General features: G+C 38.3%; 1 protein-coding gene across 3 annotated transcripts in view; it reads left to right on the forward strand.

Moving 5' to 3' along the window:
* MAP2K6 (mitogen-activated protein kinase kinase 6) overlaps nucleotides 1-21,142 on the forward strand; it is a 44,605-nt gene extending 23,463 nt beyond the window's left edge. For 2 of the 3 annotated variants that reach the window (XM_045569528.1, XM_045569530.1), the window contains 2 exons: nucleotides 5,152-5,197; nucleotides 9,179-9,520. In XM_045569528.1, the coding sequence (XP_045425484.1) occupies nucleotides 5,152-5,197; nucleotides 9,179-9,256 (124 nt within the window). In that variant the 3' untranslated portion in view covers nucleotides 9,257-9,520. Of the gene's footprint in view, nucleotides 1-5,151; nucleotides 5,198-9,178; nucleotides 9,521-19,665 lie in introns of those variants that run through there. The other variant, XM_045569529.1, reaches the window with a different exon arrangement.
* Nucleotides 21,143-22,175: the final 1,033 nt, after the last annotated feature.

A 22,175-nucleotide genomic window follows, 5' to 3' on the forward strand; every position in this document is an offset into this window, starting at 1 on the left:
CATTAATTTAAACATTTTCAGCTGTAGACATCTTCCAACTTTCCTGAAACTGTTAATGCTATTAATACTGTTAATGCTGTGTTAATTCATTTCCACTCATGTACGTCAGTTGGTCTCACTTATGGGGTTTATTAAAAATTATATTAGAAGCAAAAATCACTTCAACTTAGAAATCATCAAAAGATAAATTTGTCTTCCTCAAACTTTCAGTATTATAGCTATGGTAGAATCCAATACTTAAGGATATCAACTGTGTGAAATAGTGAGTTATTTTTGTTGGTATGGGAATTAGGAAATTGAAGGGGAACATTAATTCTGAATTTTATGAGCATTCTTATCCTCAGTTGGACTTTCGCAGAGTACAAGCTCTCCTATTTCAGATCCCACGTCAATAATTTTTTTGCCTGCCATAAACCACCAATATATTTTCTTTGATAGCCCCTAAGGATGAATATTAACTTATTTTGAAACCGAGTTGAAAAGTTGTCTCATACTTCAAAAACTAGCACAGATTTTTTTTAGACTTTGTGACTGGCTTAGATATTTATGGAAGCAATTTAATTTTTTGTATATATTAATATATGGGAACATACCCTCAATCAGTACAATCTACATATTTCACCTGGTTTATTACTACAAGCTTTACGTTTGATTTGGAGCTAGGTGGGAAGAAGGGGCAAGTGATTTTTACTGAAGAACATCTCTTCCTCCTGATGAAGAGAAGGATGTTGCCTATTAGCATAACTCCCAGTTATCAGCTGTTCTTCTGTTTTCCTATGTATAAAGCTGTGCTATTGAGACACACCTTCGGAAAAGGACCCTTTTTTTGAGTGATCTCTGTGTTTTTTATATTTTTAGGACACAGGCTGTGGTCCTTCCAGACTTCTCAAAAAGCCCCAACTCTTTGCACTAAATGGGGAAAGAAGACTACAGATTTGGAAAGTGAAACATTTAATCTCAAATTTCCAGATGGCTACATCTATGTTTTTATCTCCTACATCTGTCTTTGGGATAAATGTAGAGAAAGGGCACAAAAAAACTGGCAGAGTATTTGTGACCTTTCATGGGATGTATCCTACCCTGGCAATCGATGAAATCACAAGGCTGCTAGGTAGCATACACCTCCTTCCAGGGGATCAATTTGGGATGATGACATTTTAATGCTGCTAGGTACTGTCAGTCTGCTTCCGGGGAATCAACTTAGTAGTCAGTCTCCTCTGGTCCATCAGTACTGATCACGGTCTGTCAATTGACCATAAATTATAGTTGGTTGGGATAGAGTAGAAAGCACTTACAGGCTGTCATCATCACACCCAAAGTTACATCTAGAGCCCAGAGTTCGCACTTCTATATTTCTTTTGTAGTAACATCAGACAAATGTTATCTTCAAGGGGGGAAAGAAAAGCAAGTCAACCATATGAACGTGAAGGAAAAAGACCCAGTGCTTTCTTATAAACCCTTGCTTTCTGTACTTATTTTGAAATAGGTCTACTGAATGATATTTTCTTCCTTTTTTTCCCACATATGGGCTTTCTTATCATAGGGGTTTTAAAGAGTTCCTGGGCTGGGTAGTGCTGACCACATTGGCCTTATTTTGGGATTCATAATAGAGATGTCTAATAGAGCAGTTTTACATTCTAGTCCTGCAGGAGGGTTAGCAAATGAGTTTCTCCAAAAACTGGAGTCTTAGCAGGCTTACACTTTTCATCATAACCTCTTCCTATAGGTTCACAGAAGGAAGTCACTGGAAATCACCTGCCTAATGCCACAATAGCTAGACTTCCTTTTGTTGTTCCTTCAGGCCTATTTAGGAGGCTCAGTGCTCAGCTGACCCACCTGATGATGTATTGAAGTGTGTTGGAAGCCCACCCAGACGCATAAACTGACTCAGAGAAACTAGTATAAAACAGAGACAATCAAATCCAGTTTCCTACTTGTTCAGGAAGGACAGTAAAAAGAGGCACTGGATGTTTATTTAGCTTATGACAAATATATGGCTTGAGAGGTGCAATGTGTTTTTATTCTGTGGATGCACTAAATAGCCCTTCTTGGAAACTATCGGGGCAATTCAAATAGGCAGAAATCCTCTGGTCAGCACAAACTTCAGACTAGCAATTCTCAAGACAGCATGAAGCTGTTTTTTAGTGTCAGCTATGGTCAGAAGTGTGTGTTGTGGCATTTGGAAGAGGAATTAGGGCAGTTAGCTAATTGCACGCTTGAAAATGACAAGCCACTTGAAAATTCAAAAGTCTGACTCAAATTCAAAAAGAAATTGCTGTAGCTTTGAACTCCACAGTTGTTATTTTATACTGAATTTCAAGCACTTCCTATTAAACATGGAAAATTTGCTTTTTGCCCTAACCTTATCCTGAGGATTTTGCTATTCTTAGTCCATGTTTTGAAGTGTTCTCTATTAAAATGGTGGAGAGAATGGGTTATATCAGTTATGTTAACTGTATAAACAGCCTTGCTTTGCTGTGTAAGTATTTTCCATTATTATTCTGCAGTAGTATTTGGGGTAAATTTTGAGCTTTCTAATCGAAGGCCATAAATTGAGAAATGGTATACTTTCCCCATATTTTCTTTATACAGATTACAAAACAATAATTTTGGAAAAATTTTTATAAAAGATTCCAAAGTCAAAAGATAAGATATCCTGACTGTAAAATCACCTTTGCTGAAAAAAGTGTTTAAGCTCTTCTACTTGTTGGGAAGAAAGAGTCTTCTTTTGTTATCTTATTTACTAAATAGAAAGTAAAAAAAAAAAAAATCAGCAATACCCGAAAGATCCCTGGTTGGTAAAAGAGACCATTGTTTTCATTTGAGAAACAAGCTTTTTTCTTCCTTATTCCCATGGTTCTGTTTTTGACCAATGAAAGCTAATCATGGAAAGGTGGGCTGGGGTTCTCAGTGAGAATATTCCAGATTCAATGTAGAAAGTTAGGGTCCAGAGACACCCAAAATCAACCCCTTGAATATTGAGTATGGATTTAATGTTGTGTTTGTGCTTTTTTGTTATTGATTTAGCAAGTTAAATTGGGCAAATTATAGAGAAGAATTTCTGGTTTTTCATTTGCTTTGAACAATGGTGGGAAATTCAGGGCTTTTGTACGTTAGCCTGTTTTTGTTTTGCTTTGTTTGCTTTGTTTCCTTTTGGTTTTTTTTTTTTTACTAGGGTCTGTGTGCAAGTTAGCAATGTTGACTATGTGACAGGATCACATTTCTTCTCTGTTTCTTTCTAGGTGAACTAACTCTTGAACTTAGAAAGAAAAAACTTTTGCTTTGGGAGCGGGAGGCGGTCGTGGTGAGAATGTGCCCAAATGTCAGATGAACCAGTTGGAGATTCTTCTTTTAAGTGAATTCCTTCTCAGAGAAGGAGATAGGAGGTAGCAACAAGGAGGGACCCCGTAGCATACATAGAGCCCAGGGTTTCTCAATATCTGCACTGATGACATTTTGGACTGAATCGTTCTTTGTTGTGGGGGACTGCCCTGTGCATTTTAAGATGTTTAGCAACCTCCCTGGCCTCTACCTATTAGATGCCAGTAACACCCTGCCACCAGCTGTGACAACCCCAAATGCCTTCAGACATTGCCAAATGTCCCCTGGGGAGCAAAATCACATCCAGTTGAGAACCATCCATGTAGACTCTCAGAATGTAGTATATAGAAAGCCATGAGTGGGTGTTACAAGGTCTCATTCATTTCACTCAGGCACACATTCCCATATCAATCCAACTTTAACAGTTGTTAATTCCTCTTTCTAATGCACTCTTATTTTTATCCTCAGTTGAGATGAAACTTTCTCTCATAGGTTGTCTGGTCACTGAGGTCACTAGGTCCTAGGTCTGCCCTCAGTTCCAGGTTGAAACTTCTCTCCTCACATCTACCTGTACCCTGTCTCAGGTTCCCTGGCTTCTACCCACAGCATTGCCTGGAATAAACTGGTAGGCTGCTTTTAAGTTGTTTTGGTTCAAAAACTTTCTCTCTTTTAAAAAATATTTTGTTTTGTTTTAAACCACAGTTTCCCAAAGTGTCTCAATGACTTTTTATTCTCTTAACGTTTTATACCTCGCCACTCTCATGAGTAGTTCCTGTGGGTGCAGGAAAGCTCATGTCACACATACTAGTTCTCATTTGCTCAATATGATCCATTAGCACGAATCCTAGCAACCTAATAATCAGTTACATTTTGATTCCTTCAACTCCAGGCAAAGATCCTTTCCATTCATGTGTGATTTTGTGGCCCATAGGTCACAGAAGTGTATAGGTTGCCTTGCAAACCATGGTTTTCAAAATCATCCTTCTGTACATTCATAACCTGGGATTCTAACTCCAAATAAACGATTTCTTTTCTTTTATCCATTTTAAGGCTGGGGGTGGATAGAAGATAGGGATGGGTTAAGGATAGAGGCAGTGGGTTTGTCTCTATCTGCAGTTTTATTACTGTTGACTCCATATCAGATGTTGTTAAATGTCTGTGTATGGCGAGAGCTGATGACCAGATGCCACTTGACTGAGTGCATGACCACATAGTATTCCTAAGAAGAATAATTGCCAAGTCACTGAATGAATGTGCTTTCTCTCTAATCAGCTAAGATATCATAAGTAGTGTTATCTTAGAAGTATTACAGGTTTACTGCTTCTATCCCAGGCAGGTTTGGTTGGGAGTATATATAAGCAAATTCTACATTCAAGAGAAACAGAAGCAAGAAGAGCCAGATAGTTAAAGACAGCAAAGAGATAACAAACAAATGTAACATAAGAAATACCTGCCAGTTTTGGCATTAAAAGCTGCTTTGAAGGAAAGTAGATATATGTTTTGAAATATAATGGCTGTAGATGAGAAAAGTTAGCCTGTATATTATTGGTAAAGTATCAAAAGGAAAATACACACACACACACACACACACACACACACACACACACACACACACACTCACCTTTCCCTATTTTTACCATTCAAGTATACCCAGAATGATTTAAAACATAATTCAAAAGTGTTAAAGAAGAGCAAAGTCAAGATAGGAGGCCCATATTTTCAATACATTTTTATAGCTGGTTATGTTTAGTGTTCTACAGGTTCTGAATCCTAGTCTAGTGAAAATACAGGTGGTTTCTAATTTTAATGTGCTTAATTTTTCTCTTTAAGCTTGAAGAAGAATTCCAAAGAACGGCCTACGTATCCAGAGCTTATGGTAAGTATCATTAGTGTAAACATGTCCAAACTAACAGCTAGTGAAAGTAAAGTAACTAAGACCTATATTACAGGCAAATAACTGTGTTTTTTATGGTTTTAATTTTCCACCTTTTATTTTTAGCCGAGAAGGAATAGTTCTGTTAATGCACAATTTCAAAAGAGATAAGAGCAAACACTGACACCCTTTCTAACTGGAGCATAGTTATTCAGCAGGCATTAAATGCTTGCTCCTATCCTGTCCCACCCACAAGCAGGGCAGTCTTCAAGACCAACTCAGGACATGTCACAGAAGCACAGGTTCCTGGTGTCTCTTAGCAAATGGTGTGGTGAGATGGCTCAGACATGGGGAAAGTACAGCTTGGAAGTGTCAAGTCAGGAAGAGTTATAGAAAGCCCATCAGGAGGGTGTGTGACAGTCACCCTATCACATGGGTTTTCAGTTCTGTTGGTTAAGCTTTGATAGAAGTCCACGCCACTCTCTGATTGGATGAATTGGAGACAAGGCCATCTTTTTGGGCCTCCACTGTCGCCATTAAAAGGACAGTCTCCAGTGCTCAGCATTCTACCAGCTCTACTCAACTAAGGCCCACAGTTGAAGAAAAGATGAGTAATACTTGAGAAAAATCTTAGTATACTACATGTTTGGGTTGAATATTTCCTCCCTGATTATTTTTTTAATAGCTAGTTAGTAGGCTTTTCAGTCCTGGCTACCCTTTTTTGTTATGCTAATGCAACCCCACCCTGAGGGCATTTTAAAATTAATTGCACATAAAGTGTGATAGACTTACAATGATTCCCGTAGGATCCTCTGGAGACTGTAATCCTATTTTAAAGTTGCCTTGTTTTGTGACTAATTTCAGATGAAAGAGGAATATTTTCTCTATATTTCTGGCTATTTAAAATGGAGAACATTTTTTGTTTTCCAAGTGGCCTGTTACTAGAAATTTCACTGGAACACATTTGCGAAAAAAAGAAATGCCTAATTCCGTTGGCAACTGATGTTGAATTCTACCTTTGCAATGTATCCTAACACTGTGACATTTTATGGCCTACGTATTAATGTTATAAGATCATGTGGGTCCCCTCTCCTGCCCCCACCATTCTTCTTATAGCATTAGTCTCTGTGGTGCTGGGAATGGACTTGCCTTTTAAGACTATAACTATTCCCTGCTTTTCTGTGGAATTGAGGTTTTTAAATGGAAAATCTGAGTCCAAACTCCCTGACTTTAGCATTGGGAAAACACATCCTGAAAGGCTATTGTTTAGATTTTAGGAGTTGTTTGGAGGGAGCGAAAAAAATCCTTTTTCCAGGTGAAGGGCAGTTTACTTAAAGCCTTAACCCAGACATGTACCTCTTATAGAAATTCCAAATGTTTTTCTCCCTAACTCAGATTGAACATACCATAAGTTCATCTCATTGGCTTGTTTTCTCAAACTTCTCCTGGGGGTGGGCATGACTCAGTAGGATTTGTTTTTCTAGAGTAGATATCAACCAACTTTTTCTGTAAAGGGCTAGATAGTATTTTGATCTTTGTGGGCCATACAGTTGCTGTTCCAACTACTCAAGTCTGCTGCTGCAGTATAAAAGCAGCCATATCCAATAAGGGGGCTGGGGAGAAAGTGGGTGTGCAACTGTGTTTCAACAGAACTTTATTTAATAAACAGACTATGGGCTAGATTTGGCCCTTGGGCCATAAGTTGCTGACCCTGTCCTAGATGATAACCACCAGAAATGATAACCAGGTCATTCAAATGATTACCTGGTGAGGCGATTATTTCCTCTGAATACCTTAGGAAATTCTAGATTGAATTGCAGTGTTAAGCAAACATACCTGAACCTATAGAAACAGTCTGGAGTGATGGGGCATTGTACAGGGGGTGTGGAGACCTGTTGGTGACTGTAGCTTGAGCTTCTGCTCCTGGCAGTATGTCCATAGATTTTCATGTTTTCTCCAGGCATGACAGTGAACCTAAATGCAGCAAAGTTCTCACTTCTTGCACCTGGCTCCTCTTTTGGGAAAACCAGCCTGGGACTGTGGTCTGGGGGTTGTTCATGGTGCCTCATTTGTTTGTCTCCTGGTTGCTGTCCTTCCTTGCTATTCTTAGTCCGTCGCTTATAGAAGGAACTGTGTTTCCTCCCAACCCTTTACAGCCTCAGAACCCACACAAGAGGGCAAGTCACACTTTCCATTTGACATGCCTGCCTGCTTTCCCCTCCCCCTCCCGTCCTGGCTCTCACAGCATTCTCCAAGCCTGGGAATAAATGGAAAGGTCCCTGTGGATGTTTTCTTTTATTAAAGACTTCAGGTCAGGCTATTTAATGCATTCTCAGACTCAGGCTCCATCCACTGCGCTAATAGCCACTAGTAGGACAAGAGACAAGGTGGGGCTGGCAGGCATTGGAAGCAGTCATCAAGACAATCTGAGGTTTGGCGTGTCCTGTTTTGATAGTATAAAGCTTTTAAGTACATTAAAAGATTTCCAAATGTCAAGAGGATGTGGGAAAGCTAATAAGCACGATGGCAAAGCACTTGGTGAATGTGCTGTGTAAGTGGTTAGTAATCAGAAGCGGTGCTGCTATGTAGTTGTCGAGGGAGCTCCGGAGGAAGGACCCAGCATCCAGAGCTTCAGTTGACGTCGTGGGTGTGAGGATCCGGGCCAACACCCAAGCTGCATCCTCAGACAGGCAAAGGCAGCAAACCTCTTTTCCGTTTTCTGAGTCATGATACTTAACAGTGACCTGCTACCTTCGTTTGGGTTTTATGTCCTTGTTCCTTTCCCATTTGCATTGCTTTCTAAAACTTTCATGGGTGGGCATTCAGTTCCCCACAGAGCTGACTCATTCAGCCCTCTGCTGTCAGGTTTGAAACAAATATAATTAGAAAACCTACAGCTAGGCAACAGGAAGGTTGTAAACTAAAGTTCCTAAAGTCAAGGGAAACAGAGTGAGTCATCTACATGTCTGCATGTAAAAATGCTCATATTTAGCTGCTCAGCTGGTCATTCAAAATAATCGGCAGCCCCGGCGATTGGGGAAGTGGGCGTGGCAGGTGAGGAGGAACTCGGCGTTAGGTGCTACCTGGAGGCATAGTCCTTTTTGGTTGGTTTGGTTGTTTCTCTTTCCACTGTGAAAACTGTGGATCCATGACCTGATGTATCTCTTTCTAATTAGAGATGGCAGGTTCCACTGTGACAGCTGGGCACTGTTTGTGACAAAATTGAGCCATTCGGGGAGAATTGTGCTGGTATAGAGAAAAATGGCTTCGTGTCCCCAGAATTGTTTTGAAACATGCGGCCTCTTGCATCATACTGTGCCTGTTCACCCAGCTAAGTGCAAGACTTGATGTGTTTTTAAAGTTGATCTGAGCTGTGTGAATAGAGACCAATGTTTCCTTTTCAATCTTTAATCTCCGAGTTCAATTTCTCTGCACATACCTAGAGTTTGGCAGTCTACATTATTTTCCAGATGGATTAACTCTTCATCAAGAGAGACATAAGTATAACTCGTGGCTTGGAAAATGGCTTTAACTGTTTCAGTCCAAAGCAGTTCTCCGACGTCAAAGGCAAGGACTGCCTGCCTCGAACATTTACAGTTCAACAGAATTGGTTTCTCATTCTACCATCCATTTCCTGAGAAATGAAAGTGCATAAATCTATGAAATTTCTAATTATTTTACTACTGTCTCAGTCTGCAATGACTTTGGAGGACCAAAGTTATTTATCAATCAAATTTTTTTAAAGCCATAGACTGTAGTGGAAACCTAGAGATGTCAAAATGGGAGGAGTGGCAACTAAGAAATATCTTTAAATGTTTGCATCACTAGATGTGTGCTTGATTTTGGAAGGGATGGGAAGAGTCCAGCTTAGCCCTGAGAGGGATACTTAAACTGTTTACCAAATAAATCTGTTAATTTGCTAATCTCTTATATTGTTTGTCAGTGACAAATATTAATACCATGTATTTTTCTTTTCTTTCTCAGCAACATCCGTTTTTCACCCTACATGAATCCAAAGCAACAGACGTGGCATCTTTTGTAAAACTGATTCTTGGAGACTAAAAACCAATGGACTTAATCGGTTGACCCTACTGTGGATTGGTGGGTTTTGGGGTGAAGCAAGTTCACTACAGCGCCAATAGAAAGTCATCTTTAAGATAATTTAACCCTGCCTCTCAGAGGGTTTTCTCTCCCCATTTTCTATTTTTTCCCCCTCCAAAGGGGGATTTCGAATCTAGAGTATAGAATGAACTGTCTAGATGGATGAAATATGATAAAGGCTTAGGACTTAAAAGGTGATTAAATATTTAATGATGTGTCATATGAGTCCATAAGCTTCTCAGACTTCTCTTGTTCTTCATGAAATGAATGCATTGGCCCTGGCAAAAAGGTGCTACAGTAGTGATGAAATTATAAGTAGATTTTTAGTGTGTCCCATTTATTATTTTAATATTTATGTTTTGAGTGCTTGGTTGAAAAGATTCCATTTTATGCAAGAAGCAAGATACAAAAGATAAGGTTGGGTTGGCAATATTTATAGGGCTTGTATTTTTTAAGTTCAATCATGTCTGTGGTCCAGAAGAAACTATTTAATATGCATCTTTAAGAATATTATAAAAATATCATAAAGGAGCTCTTCTTGTGAAATATTTGTTCCAGCTATTGTGGCTGCTGCCACGTTCCTAAACTTCTGCTCAATCCTGGGTAATCACCACATATTTTTGGTGAAGTGGCAAGGTATCCTGGTCATACACTTTCCCAAACTTAGGAAAACATAAAAATCACTTTTATCACAGCTCAAAGAGTAAAGAATTTGGTTCACTTGACATTTGTGATATAGTATTAGTGGAAAGTAATTTGTGATGTGATTTTATATCTACGTGTCTATCTACCTGTGTGTATGTGTATTTGGTAATTCACAAGTCATGCAAAGTGGCTTCTATGAACATTTGTATTTTGTAAAAAGGACATTTGTCAGTTTTGAGGGAAATACGTTAAACCACAGAGAGAATCGGTGCCTTCTGCTTTCATCCCTCCTGTAACGTATAAGCTCCAAGGATTGCTTTTGTAGTTAATGTACTCTTTTGCTTTGTTTGTTTGTTTTCTTGTTCAATGAAGAAGCCTTACTGTTCATAGAAGAACTCCAATAGAAGAAAATTACAGGCAGTGAGTTGTTTTTCGGTAAGATGAGGAGGGTTGAATTAATTCCTAGGAATAGACTACCAAATTTCAATAGTTTGAGTTGAGGTCACATCTTTCTTCAGCAGCATGCAGTAGCTGGCTCCCCTAAAGGAAATGAGGTCCATCGTGAACTCATAGAAGGTTTACTGAGCAACGAAAGTTTTTTCTCGTGGCTAAATATAACCACAGGTTCTCTGGTTTAGAGCTCTAGGTTTCTCTAGGATCAAGCAGTGAAGTGATTGACAGGGAAAATATAGACCTGTAATAAATAACCAGAAACTGTTGCTTTTGGACATTGTGTCCAAACCAGGAACCATTGCTTTTGGACAAGGCTACTCTTGGAATGTAAGAACAGAGGCTTTTGCTTAAAAAAAGAAGAAAGAAAGAACACACTTTATTGCTTTCCTTGCCTCAAATTCATGGATATGGAGAGGATTGCTCCTTAAATCCTTTCTTCCTCCCCATTTTAGATTCTGCAGTGCGATCATGTATTTTTCTCTTTTTGCACTTTTTCCTCCTTGTTCTTGACCTCTTGCTTGTGTCAAGTGCCCAAAGTGAGTATGACACTGCCATATACCTCTTTGTATTCAGTTCCGAGAGATACCTGTTTTGTTAAACATCAGCTTCCTCGACTTTGAAGCTACTTCTGTCCTCGTTTTTGTCTAGCCAGAAAAGGAGCATCATCCTAGTGATTGTGGTCATTCCCACCTACCTTCCTAAATCTGGAAGTTCTTTTTGAGAACAAGAGAGAAATCACAAATGTATGCCTTGCTTTATTCACATATTATGAAAACAGAAAGTAGTGGGAAAAAATAATCCAGGGTCACTCCATTATAACTTTCGGTAAAATATATAAAGCATCTTTCTGGTCTGGGTCAGAATACTCTTCCCTGCTTTTCTACTTCAAAACATTCTTAACCAAGTGTGCATTTCTCCAGTCTGTGAACCTAAGGCCTAAACTTACAAAACAATCATAGTAGGTAGAGAAAGAGTTAGACTATGGTTCTCAGCCCTGGGGCACATTGAAATCATCTGGGAGCTGTGAACACTGTCGTTGCCAATGTCCCAGCCCCCAGAGATTGGGATTTAATTGGCGGGGCCTGGGAATTGGTATTTTTTTTTTTTACAAGCCCTCATATGATTCTGATTTGCAGCAGGGTTGAAAACACTGATCTACTACCTTCTAAAGAGGGAACTGACTTAAAATTATTTTCTCTTGAACATTTGCGGGGTAACAAGTGACTGTCTAGAGTGCCCATTTCTTTCCCTGTCCTCATCAATGGGGATATCTTTGTCACTATCAGGGAAGGCATGTTCCTGGCATACTGATGTGAAGTTTAGAATAACTGTTCCCCATAGAAGCAATATTCTGTGTGGTGTATATCTTTTATGTGCTAAAGTAGAAAGACTGGCTTGACAGCCTTACAAGTCTAAATTTTAGAACATGGTTTTATTTTTGGAGAGCTGTGTTATAAGTTCCAAACAACCAACTTTAAAAAAAAAATCAAGATGCATAAACTATTTGTAAGGTGGGTATCTCCTGTATATACAGTCAGATATGTATATATAAAGAAAAAGATATCTGTATTCAGGGATGATACTCAAAATATTTAATGTTAAACCAATTTGGACCATCTACATATCAGCCCTGTCTATGTCTACCAATGTATTATAAAATCAGTAGAGATCTACAAAAGAGATCATGCTCATTTTTCCAGATGTATTTGATTTGGTGTCACATAATTATCCATAGTATAATTTTAAAAATATTTATAAAAAATATCCATTTCTCTCTATATATTATTGATTTAAGAGGTGTGCCAAAAAAAATCATGTGAATAATTTTTAAGACAATTACCATATGTGTGTACATATCAATGAGTATTGCCCTTTAGAGTAGCCACCTTGAGAGACTATATATTTATACAAATAATGTTACTAAAATATTTTTGCCACTTCTCTTTCAGAAAAGGGTTCAGAATCCATTCCCTTCCCTATATGTATAGTCATCATTTTAGAATTCTTTCTTAGGTTTGTTGTTGTTGTTTGTTTTGGGGTTTGTTTGTTTTTTTATAAAAATCCTTACTAGGTATTTTCTTCTTTGGTTCACTTGCCTTGTTTATCAGATTTAGCATCAAGTTATGTTTGACAATTTCTAGAAGTTAAATCTGCCCTTATTGCTGAAGTTTTACCATCACTGAATCTTTGTAAAACACCATGTCATGGGCTATGAAGATAATTTTAAATGAAGACCACCACCCCCCCAAAAAAAGTGGAAAATGTATGATTATTTTTAAGTAAAGTCATTTTTCCTGGAATAAGTAGAGTCTCCTAAAATGGCTGCTTTGAAAGAGAAAGAACTCACATAAATGTATATATATTTGTTGTTAAAATATTAAGTAGTCACTGATTTCACACATGACACTCACCTATTAGCCATGATTGAAGGCCCTGATATGGAGGGCCTAATCCATTGTTCTAAAGACTGGTTTGGTCACACTGATGTAGTCAGAACAAATTGGTTAAATAAGCAGCTCCTACTTCTGTCTTAGTTAACCCATCTGAAATGGAAATGAGTATGTGTGGGTATAGCTCTAAATTGTTTATATTTTATGGTCCTTTATAGCCATCAAGCCTAACAAAAAATTGTATATGCCAGTGATTCCCAAACTTTTTCTGTTTGTGATGCCATTAGTTGTCTTAGTAATTTCTTTTATGGTGCCCTAGGCCAAAATAATTACTTAATAGTTCAATCTATTAAGTAACTAGGTCCAAACAGCTTAATAGTGGCAGTTTGCATGATGTCCTACAGATGTTGCTGTATTTCTTTTAAAAATTTACAACATCTTACCATGCCTGTGAGTTTGCTGCAGGGCCTCAAGGTATCTCAGTACACAGTTTGGGAACCATAGACATATGTTATGCTAATGTTTGCACTGTCTAAAGTTGATGACCCTCAAAATGCAATTCTTGGTCACTCAACCCTCCATATCATTTCATTCTTTGTTTTGTTATTATTATTATTGTTTTTGCTTGCCCGTGGCTACTTCACTTTTTAATTGCAATCCTACCCTTCTTTGCTATTCATTAATCCTGCAATGCCAACAGTGTCCTAGTCTAGAAAATGCAATACTCACTCCTAAGCCCCAGCGTTAGAAGAGGCTGGTACTAAGACTAACAGGGTTCCTGATTTCTCCACATGAACTTGCTTTAGTGTCTTTGGAATTATAATCTCAAAGGAGGCAGAGGAGGCTAATGTTTCATAGTTTAAAACTAAAATGTCTTTGTTGACCAACAGGCTTCATTAGCTATGCTCAGAGAAACCACTCTGTTTCTTCCAAAAGTGTCTGACAAAACACTTTATCTTTGGCCTGAAAGTACAGCAGATACCTAGTTCTTAATTTCTCACCCAAATGCTATTTTGGTTATGTAACTCCCTCCGACCTTGAAGGTAAGATTTGTATATTCATAAAATTCCTTAGAGCTACAGTCAGATCTAGTTAAATGATTGAATTAAGTGGCTATTGTGCTGGGATTTTGCCTCCTTAACGTCTATCTATGGCTTCAAGGGGGGTTTGCTGGTTCAAAGGGATCTTCTACTTTCATTGAATTAGCAAATGAAAAGATATTCAAATAAATGTCACCTTCACGGGACTTTTTTTTTTTTACTTTTCAAGTGGAAGGTGCAGTTTTCAATTAGGCCCCTGAAAATTTACATAATCAGATGGAAAAATGCCTGAGTAAAATCTAGGAAGAGGAAGCTACCAAATCTGACAGAATAGAAAAAAGGTATTTAATTGTTGAAGCTCTGGGTTTCTCTTGTCTAGGGGTATGTGTGTGTTTTAGCACTGTTAAATGTGCCAACAGCTAAAGATACTCTCTGGTTTTCTCTGGCTTTAATTGGGGTATTCTGGCTTCCTTTGGGAATCTGTTGAAAGCTGGGACCTTTTCCCTAGGAAAATGTACATAGTACATGAAACACATACTTTTGCAAACATTTTTTTGTTGGGAGGAGGCAATTGCCGTTTATAAACCCCATAAGATCAGTAACTCTGTTCTGTAAAATATGGACTGTAACATCCGAGACCAAGGTTGGCAAACTTTTTCTGTAAAGGGCCAGGTAGTAAATATTTTTGGCTTTGTGTTTGATACGATCTTTGTCGCAACTACTCAACTCTTCTGTTGTAACGTGAAAGCATAGACAAACAATAATACATAAATGAATGACCATGGTGGTTGTGCTCCAATAAAATTTTATTTACAAAACCAAGTAGTGGGCTGTATTTGGCCCACAGGCCATGGTTTGCCAACACCTGTCTTAGCCCATCAAATATAAAACTGCAATTTGATTAACTATATGTATGGAGTTCTTCCATTTAGTCAATATGTAACTCAGCTGCTGTTGAGGCAGATTAGGAAAATGGACATAGGAAAGTGAGTTCAGAAAGGATAGGGACTGTTTAGTCCCATAAAAGTTGCCTGTTAATTTCCTCAGGTAAGTGTTAATTATTCCAGAAGCTGATGGAACAATTTTCTTCAGATTAAACTGAGTACCTACTTTTTCCATTTCTATGCAATCACCAATATAACTTACTGCAATTTGGAAATCAAAGGTGCGCTTCTCTTAGATGTTAACTATTAATATATCCTTGGCTCTTAGCTTCTTTTCATTCTCTTCCTCTCTGTGGTGTGATTTGCATACGATGAGAATCATGAACCCAGACACTAGTCAATTTGTTTCCTTATTCCCTTAACCGGCCTAGGATTGGGGATTCCGGGAGGCCAAACTTTACCTCAAAGGTAGAAGGCAGATGAAATTCTTAACATCATCCAATTCATCCACCTCAACTATTGGTCTATGTTTTAAGAAAGTAAGAAAGAGTGTTTGGGGGTCAAAATGCCTGTTCTCAGGTGGTCTTAGAGCTCCAGGTTCTCACTGTGACAGAAACCTCAGGTCTACCTGCCTTGTGTACTGTCCCTGGACTTGGGGGGGTACTCCTCTTTTTAAATCATTAGTAAATTTCAATTTCAAATGCAGAATGTCCCCTTTCCATTGTGATTTTCTTGGTTTGCTAGCCCTGGGTGGATTTCTGGGCCCCATGGCCTCTAGTAGAAGCCCTGTCTTCCCTATAGAACTAGAACAGCTGTGTAATTTGCCTCCCCTTCTGTTAGTGTTAATACTTGCATCCTCTTAGCCAGACAGAATGCCATACAAATGACTGCCAGTGATCTAAGCTTTCTCCTTTTCCTTGCAGAAGAGTAGAACACATTTTAGTGAAAGCTGTAGTCTCTTTATTATTCAGAAACATTATTTTTCCTGCTGTATCACCAGGCAAACATAAATTACGCTCAGAATGATACTTGGAAACTCCTTAAGAGGGCATATTTAAGTATGTGATCTGGCAATTTACCTAAAAGGATGTTTTCTCTTCACCTAGGGAAACAAAACCTGAATTCCAGAGCCTTCAAAATGAAATTATCCTTCCAGGGGAAGCACATTGCCACCAAATACATCATACACCACCTGCTCCTGGTGACTACAAAGAAGATGTATTATTTTTCTGAGGCTTAGAGAGTCACTGTTTACAGCTATGCAGATATTATTGTACCATTTGCAAGTTTTCTAATGGAATAGTTTGAAATCAAGATTTTAGTTGGAGTTAATCTTTTCAATTCCTGACCCAAACTCTTTTTTCAAGCAAAATTCCTCTGAAAGACTCTTACTTGTCTTAGGCGATGAGGACTCTAGCCTAAGTAGAAACACAAGACAAAGAACTTTATAGTAGGGAATTTTTGTTTTTAAGAAACCAATATCATCTGGTAACACAAACGTGTTAATAGAATTTAAAAATATCCAGCCTGATTCCTTGGGACTTTCAGTATGTTGACATCTTGACATCACTTGTATTGTTATTTGATCTTGGACATTGAGCCTTTTATTCTTGGGAGTTTACAGTTAGATTTTGGAAGATTTGTGTTATATTTCTTTCTTAAAGAGTTGTCAGTATGAACAGTTTGGTTTTTTTTTGTTGTTGTTGTTTTGTTTTTTTTGTTTTTTGGTGGGTAGTTAATCTTGGCATGGTCCATGGTTTTCCCCAGTTTACACTTTTGCATTTCTGAGATTCAGGGTCTTTTTCAAGGAACGAGGCGAATGCTTTTATGGCTTAGAGATTGAATTTCGGGAAAGCATGGGCAAGTTTAGGCACTTCCTTGTGTCTTAATGTGGGAAACAGAAACTTTCTAAGTAATCTCTAGAGTTTGTGGCTTAGATCAGACCACCAAAAGTCTTTTCTGTTTTCCCTTGTTGCATTTGCTTGTTATTATTCCTCTGTTGGTCACAAATGACCTGAGCTGACCTAACGCTTTTGTGGAAAGGAACTGATCCAGCCATTTTCATATACCAAAAATCAAAATCAACAATTTTGTATCCGTCTGCCTAATTGAACTCTACTGTTTCCAGTTCTTGAAAATGTAAGGGCTATCAAGGAAAACTTTTAGCAAAACCCTCCTTCAAAATATGAAACCTTATAAGAAGGACTTCCATTTGGCCTTGAAAGAAGAGCAACCAGGTTGAGTATCTGATTTCCCTAAGTAATACTCTGTTGTGGTCAGAAATGAGTAATTAGCATCATTTGGTCCCTACCAACATTTGTATTGGAGTCTGAATGATATTACAATAAAGTAAGTCAGGCCACTGTCTTAGGGGATTGTCACCGGACTTTGGAGTTTAAGTCTGAATGATGATGTGAAATCATGTTTGGGGGCTGGGAGAAAAGATAAATGCAAAGCGTGGTGCTAAATTAGGTAACCCCTGGGAAGAGCAAGCTGATAAAGGAAGCTGGCAGGCAAGTATATTCTTTAACTTATTTGCAGTGTTACTATGTTATAGAGATGGTCTCCTATGGGAAAACCCACCAAAAAGCAAAACCCTTTATTGTTATGTTTCCTTTAAAATACTGAGATATAGGAAAATCCAGAGAATGAATTTGGGTATCAGAAGATTTTCTTTTATATCCCTAGTGTTATTGATTCTAAAGAGTCACCATTTTAAGCTGATGGCACCCAGAACAAAAGTAAATGATTAGAGGGGAGATAAGATGGTTGAGAAAAAAAAAAAATGCTAAAAGCATTTGGAGGATATACAACTCATCCATCAGCTACCTTCTGGGTAAAGAAATACAAACACAAAACTGAAACCCTTTCAGTTTTTTGTGGCAGATGTTTTTAAGAAAGGTAAACGCCAAAGAAGGTTATCTGATAAGCAGATTTTTTTTTCCCCCACAATGCAGAGAACTGTGAATGTTCTAGAAAATACACTACAGGTCTTCACCCGAAGAGCTAGAATTTATAGTTTTAAAATATAACCCTCAAAGCTAGTTTGAATTTTCAGAAGCAGTGAATTGTGGGGGAAGGAGTGGTTATTTTATTTTATTATTTTAATCTCAAGTTGTCTGTCCTATTGTATGTCAATACTTGGGGAGGTAAGAGTGAGGTATAGCTGTGGTTTCCAGACCATATTCAGTGGTGCTCTTGTGGGTCTCAGCATGAACAGAAGGAGAAGAGAGTGTGAATAAAGATCAGCTTTGCCCAACCAAACCTCCATCAACCTGCAGTCAGAATACTTGGCTACCAATATTGTTCCTTTTAACTGGAAGTCTCTGTGTCTTTGTGGGAACTTTGGATGAAATGACCACTTTAGGACTTTAAACAGACCCCAAATGTTGGAGACTCTGTGGCTAACCATGTCTGAGTCCTTGGCTTTTGCTTTACTGAGTATCCTAACAGGGCTAGGGGGACGAGTGGCAAGAAGGGAGAGTAATTTATTTTAATTTTTAAGCATGAATCATTTGAAAGAAAATGCATGAAATCAGTATGTGGTGGCCATGTGATATGGATCCTTACGTGGGTTATTTTTCTAAAGTGATTGAGAATGATGTGATCTGCATTCACTCTCTCAGTTTACAAGGAGTGGAGTGATTAGGCTTTTGATGGGCAGTGGAATTTTTAGATTTTTAGACTTGCAGAGGCAGGAGTCATAATTTTTGTTCATTGACCTATAAGAAAAAAGTAAAGCTCTTGGGGCAATTTTGACTCAGACAAGGGTACTATCTGAGACTCAAGCTAGCAGAACTACCCATTGCTGGGTTTTACAAAGGGGTTGTAGGTGAGGAAGGGTAATGGGAACCTGGTGCAGCCATTAGAAGCTGAGAGCTATGAAGGTGTGTCTCTCATGAACTGAACACAAGGGAATGCTTAGACACCAACTGAATCATATCAGGTGCCTTCTACACACACATAAAGAGTCTGGTGAATTCTAACAGTGTTATGTTTGCCTCTAAAGCAAATTTAACAGCTGGAGTTTCACATTAACCATCTTAGAACACTACATGGGCCACAAATTTACATTGGGCAACAATCTGTAGTGTTCTCAGCCAACCTCTGCATAAAAGCCACTTAAGGAGGTTTGATTAAGAAAATTCAGACAGTTTCTCTCTCACATTACCTCTATGTTTGATTTATTCTTTAGTCTCAAGTTTATTATCTGAGTGAAGTGACTTTTTATTTGAACTGAAGTGATGTTTTAATAGAATAATAGGTATTTTTAGAGGAAAAATATTTTCTTTGTGTAATTAACTTACACAATTAGAACGTATTTCCTACCATGAGGAATCATCAAATTGGGTCATTTAAAACTGAAAGAGGTGTTAGGGGTATAGTTTCAAATTATTTAAATACATGAGCAGTTTTCTATATATTTTGTGAAAATCTCAATGAGACACTAGATGGAACTTCTATATGGGATGGAACTTTACAAGAATTTTAATAAAAGAGGTGGATTTCCTCAGCTTTCTCTGTGCTTCAGTTTCATAGCTGAAAATGCTGCTTTTGTTTATTAATCCAGTCTTTGTAAGAAAAGAAACAAGAACATTTTTTCTTACATTCTGTAAATTTTGTGATAGACACACTTTATTTGTATATATGATTGATTTTTTTCCTATGTTGCACCCAAATTTATTTTTAAACCATGTTCATTGTAAAGAGATCCCTTGGGCAGGTGGAAACATGCCCTGATGCTAGAATGAAGTAATTCCTTAAGCTAGTTAGGAGCCTGCTACCTCTTCTTGGTACCTGAAATATTCTGAAAGCAGATCGGAGAGATTGCACACCCTATTTCTCAAAACCCATTTCCAGCACTTAAATTTAATGTGCCTGGAGAGTTTGAAATAGAAGAATGAATACTGTTGGGTGGATTCCCTCATCAACTCCCTCATCTTTCCTTCCACGTGCAGCGTGCTGCTAGCTTTCCTGGTTGGAATGATCTCCTCTTTGTGGATTGCCAGGTATTTTCTTTGTGAATCAGGTAAGCTGAACTTAGAAGTTGATAAAGTAAGGACTGCTAAAGCATGTGGATGAATGTTTCCATGCCTTTCAGGTGAATGTTAATTTTAAATTCTGGCCCTGGGAACTCTTTGCTTATGAGCTGCAGAAGAAAAGAAGGAGTTAGGGGTACATGACTTAACTTTGTGTTTTTCTATATGGAAATACATGAGTATTAAGTGATAACTTCAATAAAGCCCTAGGATTATATTTTAAAATACCTATTTTGTGGGACAGCACGCCTTTGTTATGTCTGCCTATTGGCTTTGGTGGCCCCAAACATTTTCATTTTAGTCTAGCTTTTCTGTTATCCAGGTTATGTGTACTATGTTTTTTCTTTTGAACTATTGCTTATCATAATTGGTGATGTTATCTCAAAATCCTGAAACCAAGGGGATAGCCAATATGCAGGAATTGGCGGGTAGATGCAAGCATTGGTGTTGATGTAGGTTGAGTTTTAATGGAGTCCCCAGAGTTATACTGAATCAAGGGATAATGTGGCTTTAAAGAAGTCGTGTTTGTTTTTAACATTTGGAGAAGCCAATTGTCCTGGGTCCCTATTCTTGAGAAATTCATCTTTTCAAGCAGATACCATTGTGGGGCATACTTAATAGACTGGATGATTGGCTTCTATCAGTCATTAAAGGAGAAATTATAATAATTGCCAAAGGTGAGGGTAATTTTGCTTTATAAGTGTATAGGTCATTCTACAGTAAAATTTTCTATCAAGCAGCTCGTAAAAAAACATACCTTTATCATTTCCCTTCTCTTTTCTGATCCAAGAGCATATTAAGGGAAGAGTGGTTTTCTGATGTGTTATGAAATATTTCTTCGAATTTGTGTTTTTGACCAAGGAAATGGCTGAGATGTTAAACCAAGTGGTTGTTACATGGTTCATATGGCTACCACCTGGGCTCCCCTCTCACCGTGTCAAAAAGAAAATGACGTTGGGAGATTAAATTAAACTTGAACTCCTCTGTTGATGAGGAGCTCTCACGTTGATTTCCTATCTCAGGATATTCTTTGGTTTCATACTGCTGCTGAGGAGAAACGAACAAGCTGCAGACACTGTAACTGGTCTCCAGATGTTTGTGCGTGTGTATGTAGAACTTCACACTGTGCGTATTGTGTTCAATGTTGTGTCAATCTATGAATGGACTCAAACAACAATTTGAAGAGAGAGAAGACAGCGATGATGGCAAAAAAAAAAAAAAAAAAGCCCAACCACCTCTTTCTGTCAAAGTGCTTGCTATGACTTTCATAGCTAGGACAAATAACAAGTATTCAGGAGCAAGTTGCTCTTGAAAGAAATGGTGTGTCGATCTCATACGAAAATGTACAACCAATAAAAGACATTTTAAACAGTGCCACGAGTGTATGCATTAATTGAGTTGCTCATGGAAATCCTGTGTAAAAGGGCTGCTGGGTAAAAGCTTTGCCTAGACTATTTGCTCTTTTTTTTTTTTTTTTCCTTCCTCCATTCTTCTGTCTCTACTACCCCACTTCCAAAACAGAACAGAACAGAACGACATGACAGTATCGCAGTTCTGAAGACTCATTTATTAGAAAATCATTTCATCTGTAGTGTACTTCAGACTCAATATTCTTATAGGTTAGAAGTGAAGGCCAAGATGTTATTATTAACATCAGATGGCTTTTGGTGATGATGAGTCCACCAAATCCTAAATGAAAAGATTGAAACCAGTTCTTTTTTGGCTTCCATATGTTCCTGACACTGAACTATGTGGCCAACAGTCATTAAGTTTTTCCTGGTCCTATAGGTGTAATATTAGGAAATTTGCTTTACACAGTCAGGAAGTGCCTTGATCCAGATGTTTGGGAAAGAAAGACTATGTTAGTACAAGTAAATATGGTTAAGTCTGCAAAGTTCTCTGGTTTCTCCTCTAAACTGGGTGACTAGACCTATCTGACTTACATCCACAATAAACCAGTTTATGGCCAGGTGTGGTGGCTCACACCTGTAATCCTAGACTCTGGAAGGCTGAGGCGGGAGAATAGCTTGAGGTCAGGACTTCGAGACCAGCCTGAGCAAGAGCGAGACCCCGCCTCTACTAAAAATAAAAAGAAATTAGCCATATAACTAAAAATAGAAAAAATTAGCCAGGCATGATGGTGCACGCCTGTAGTCCCAGCTACTTGGGAAGCTGAGGCAGGAGGATTGCTTGAGCCCAGGAGTTTGAGGTTGCTGTGAGCTAGGCTGATGCGACGGCACTCTAGCCCGGGCAACAAAGCAAGACTGTCTCAAAACCCAAACAATCAAACAAAAAACCCAGTTTAGAGAAGAACTGTTAGAACTTAATGTTAACAGCACTTTGAGTGGATCACCAATTATACCAGGAGGCGCACATTCATCTGTCTTGCTTTTTACTTAAACAAGTTGATGCTACTGAATCGGGAGTAG

Source organism: Lemur catta, chromosome 15 (assembly GCF_020740605.2).
Source record: "Lemur catta isolate mLemCat1 chromosome 15, mLemCat1.pri, whole genome shotgun sequence".
Classification (NCBI taxonomy): Eukaryota; Metazoa; Chordata; class Mammalia; order Primates; family Lemuridae; genus Lemur; species Lemur catta.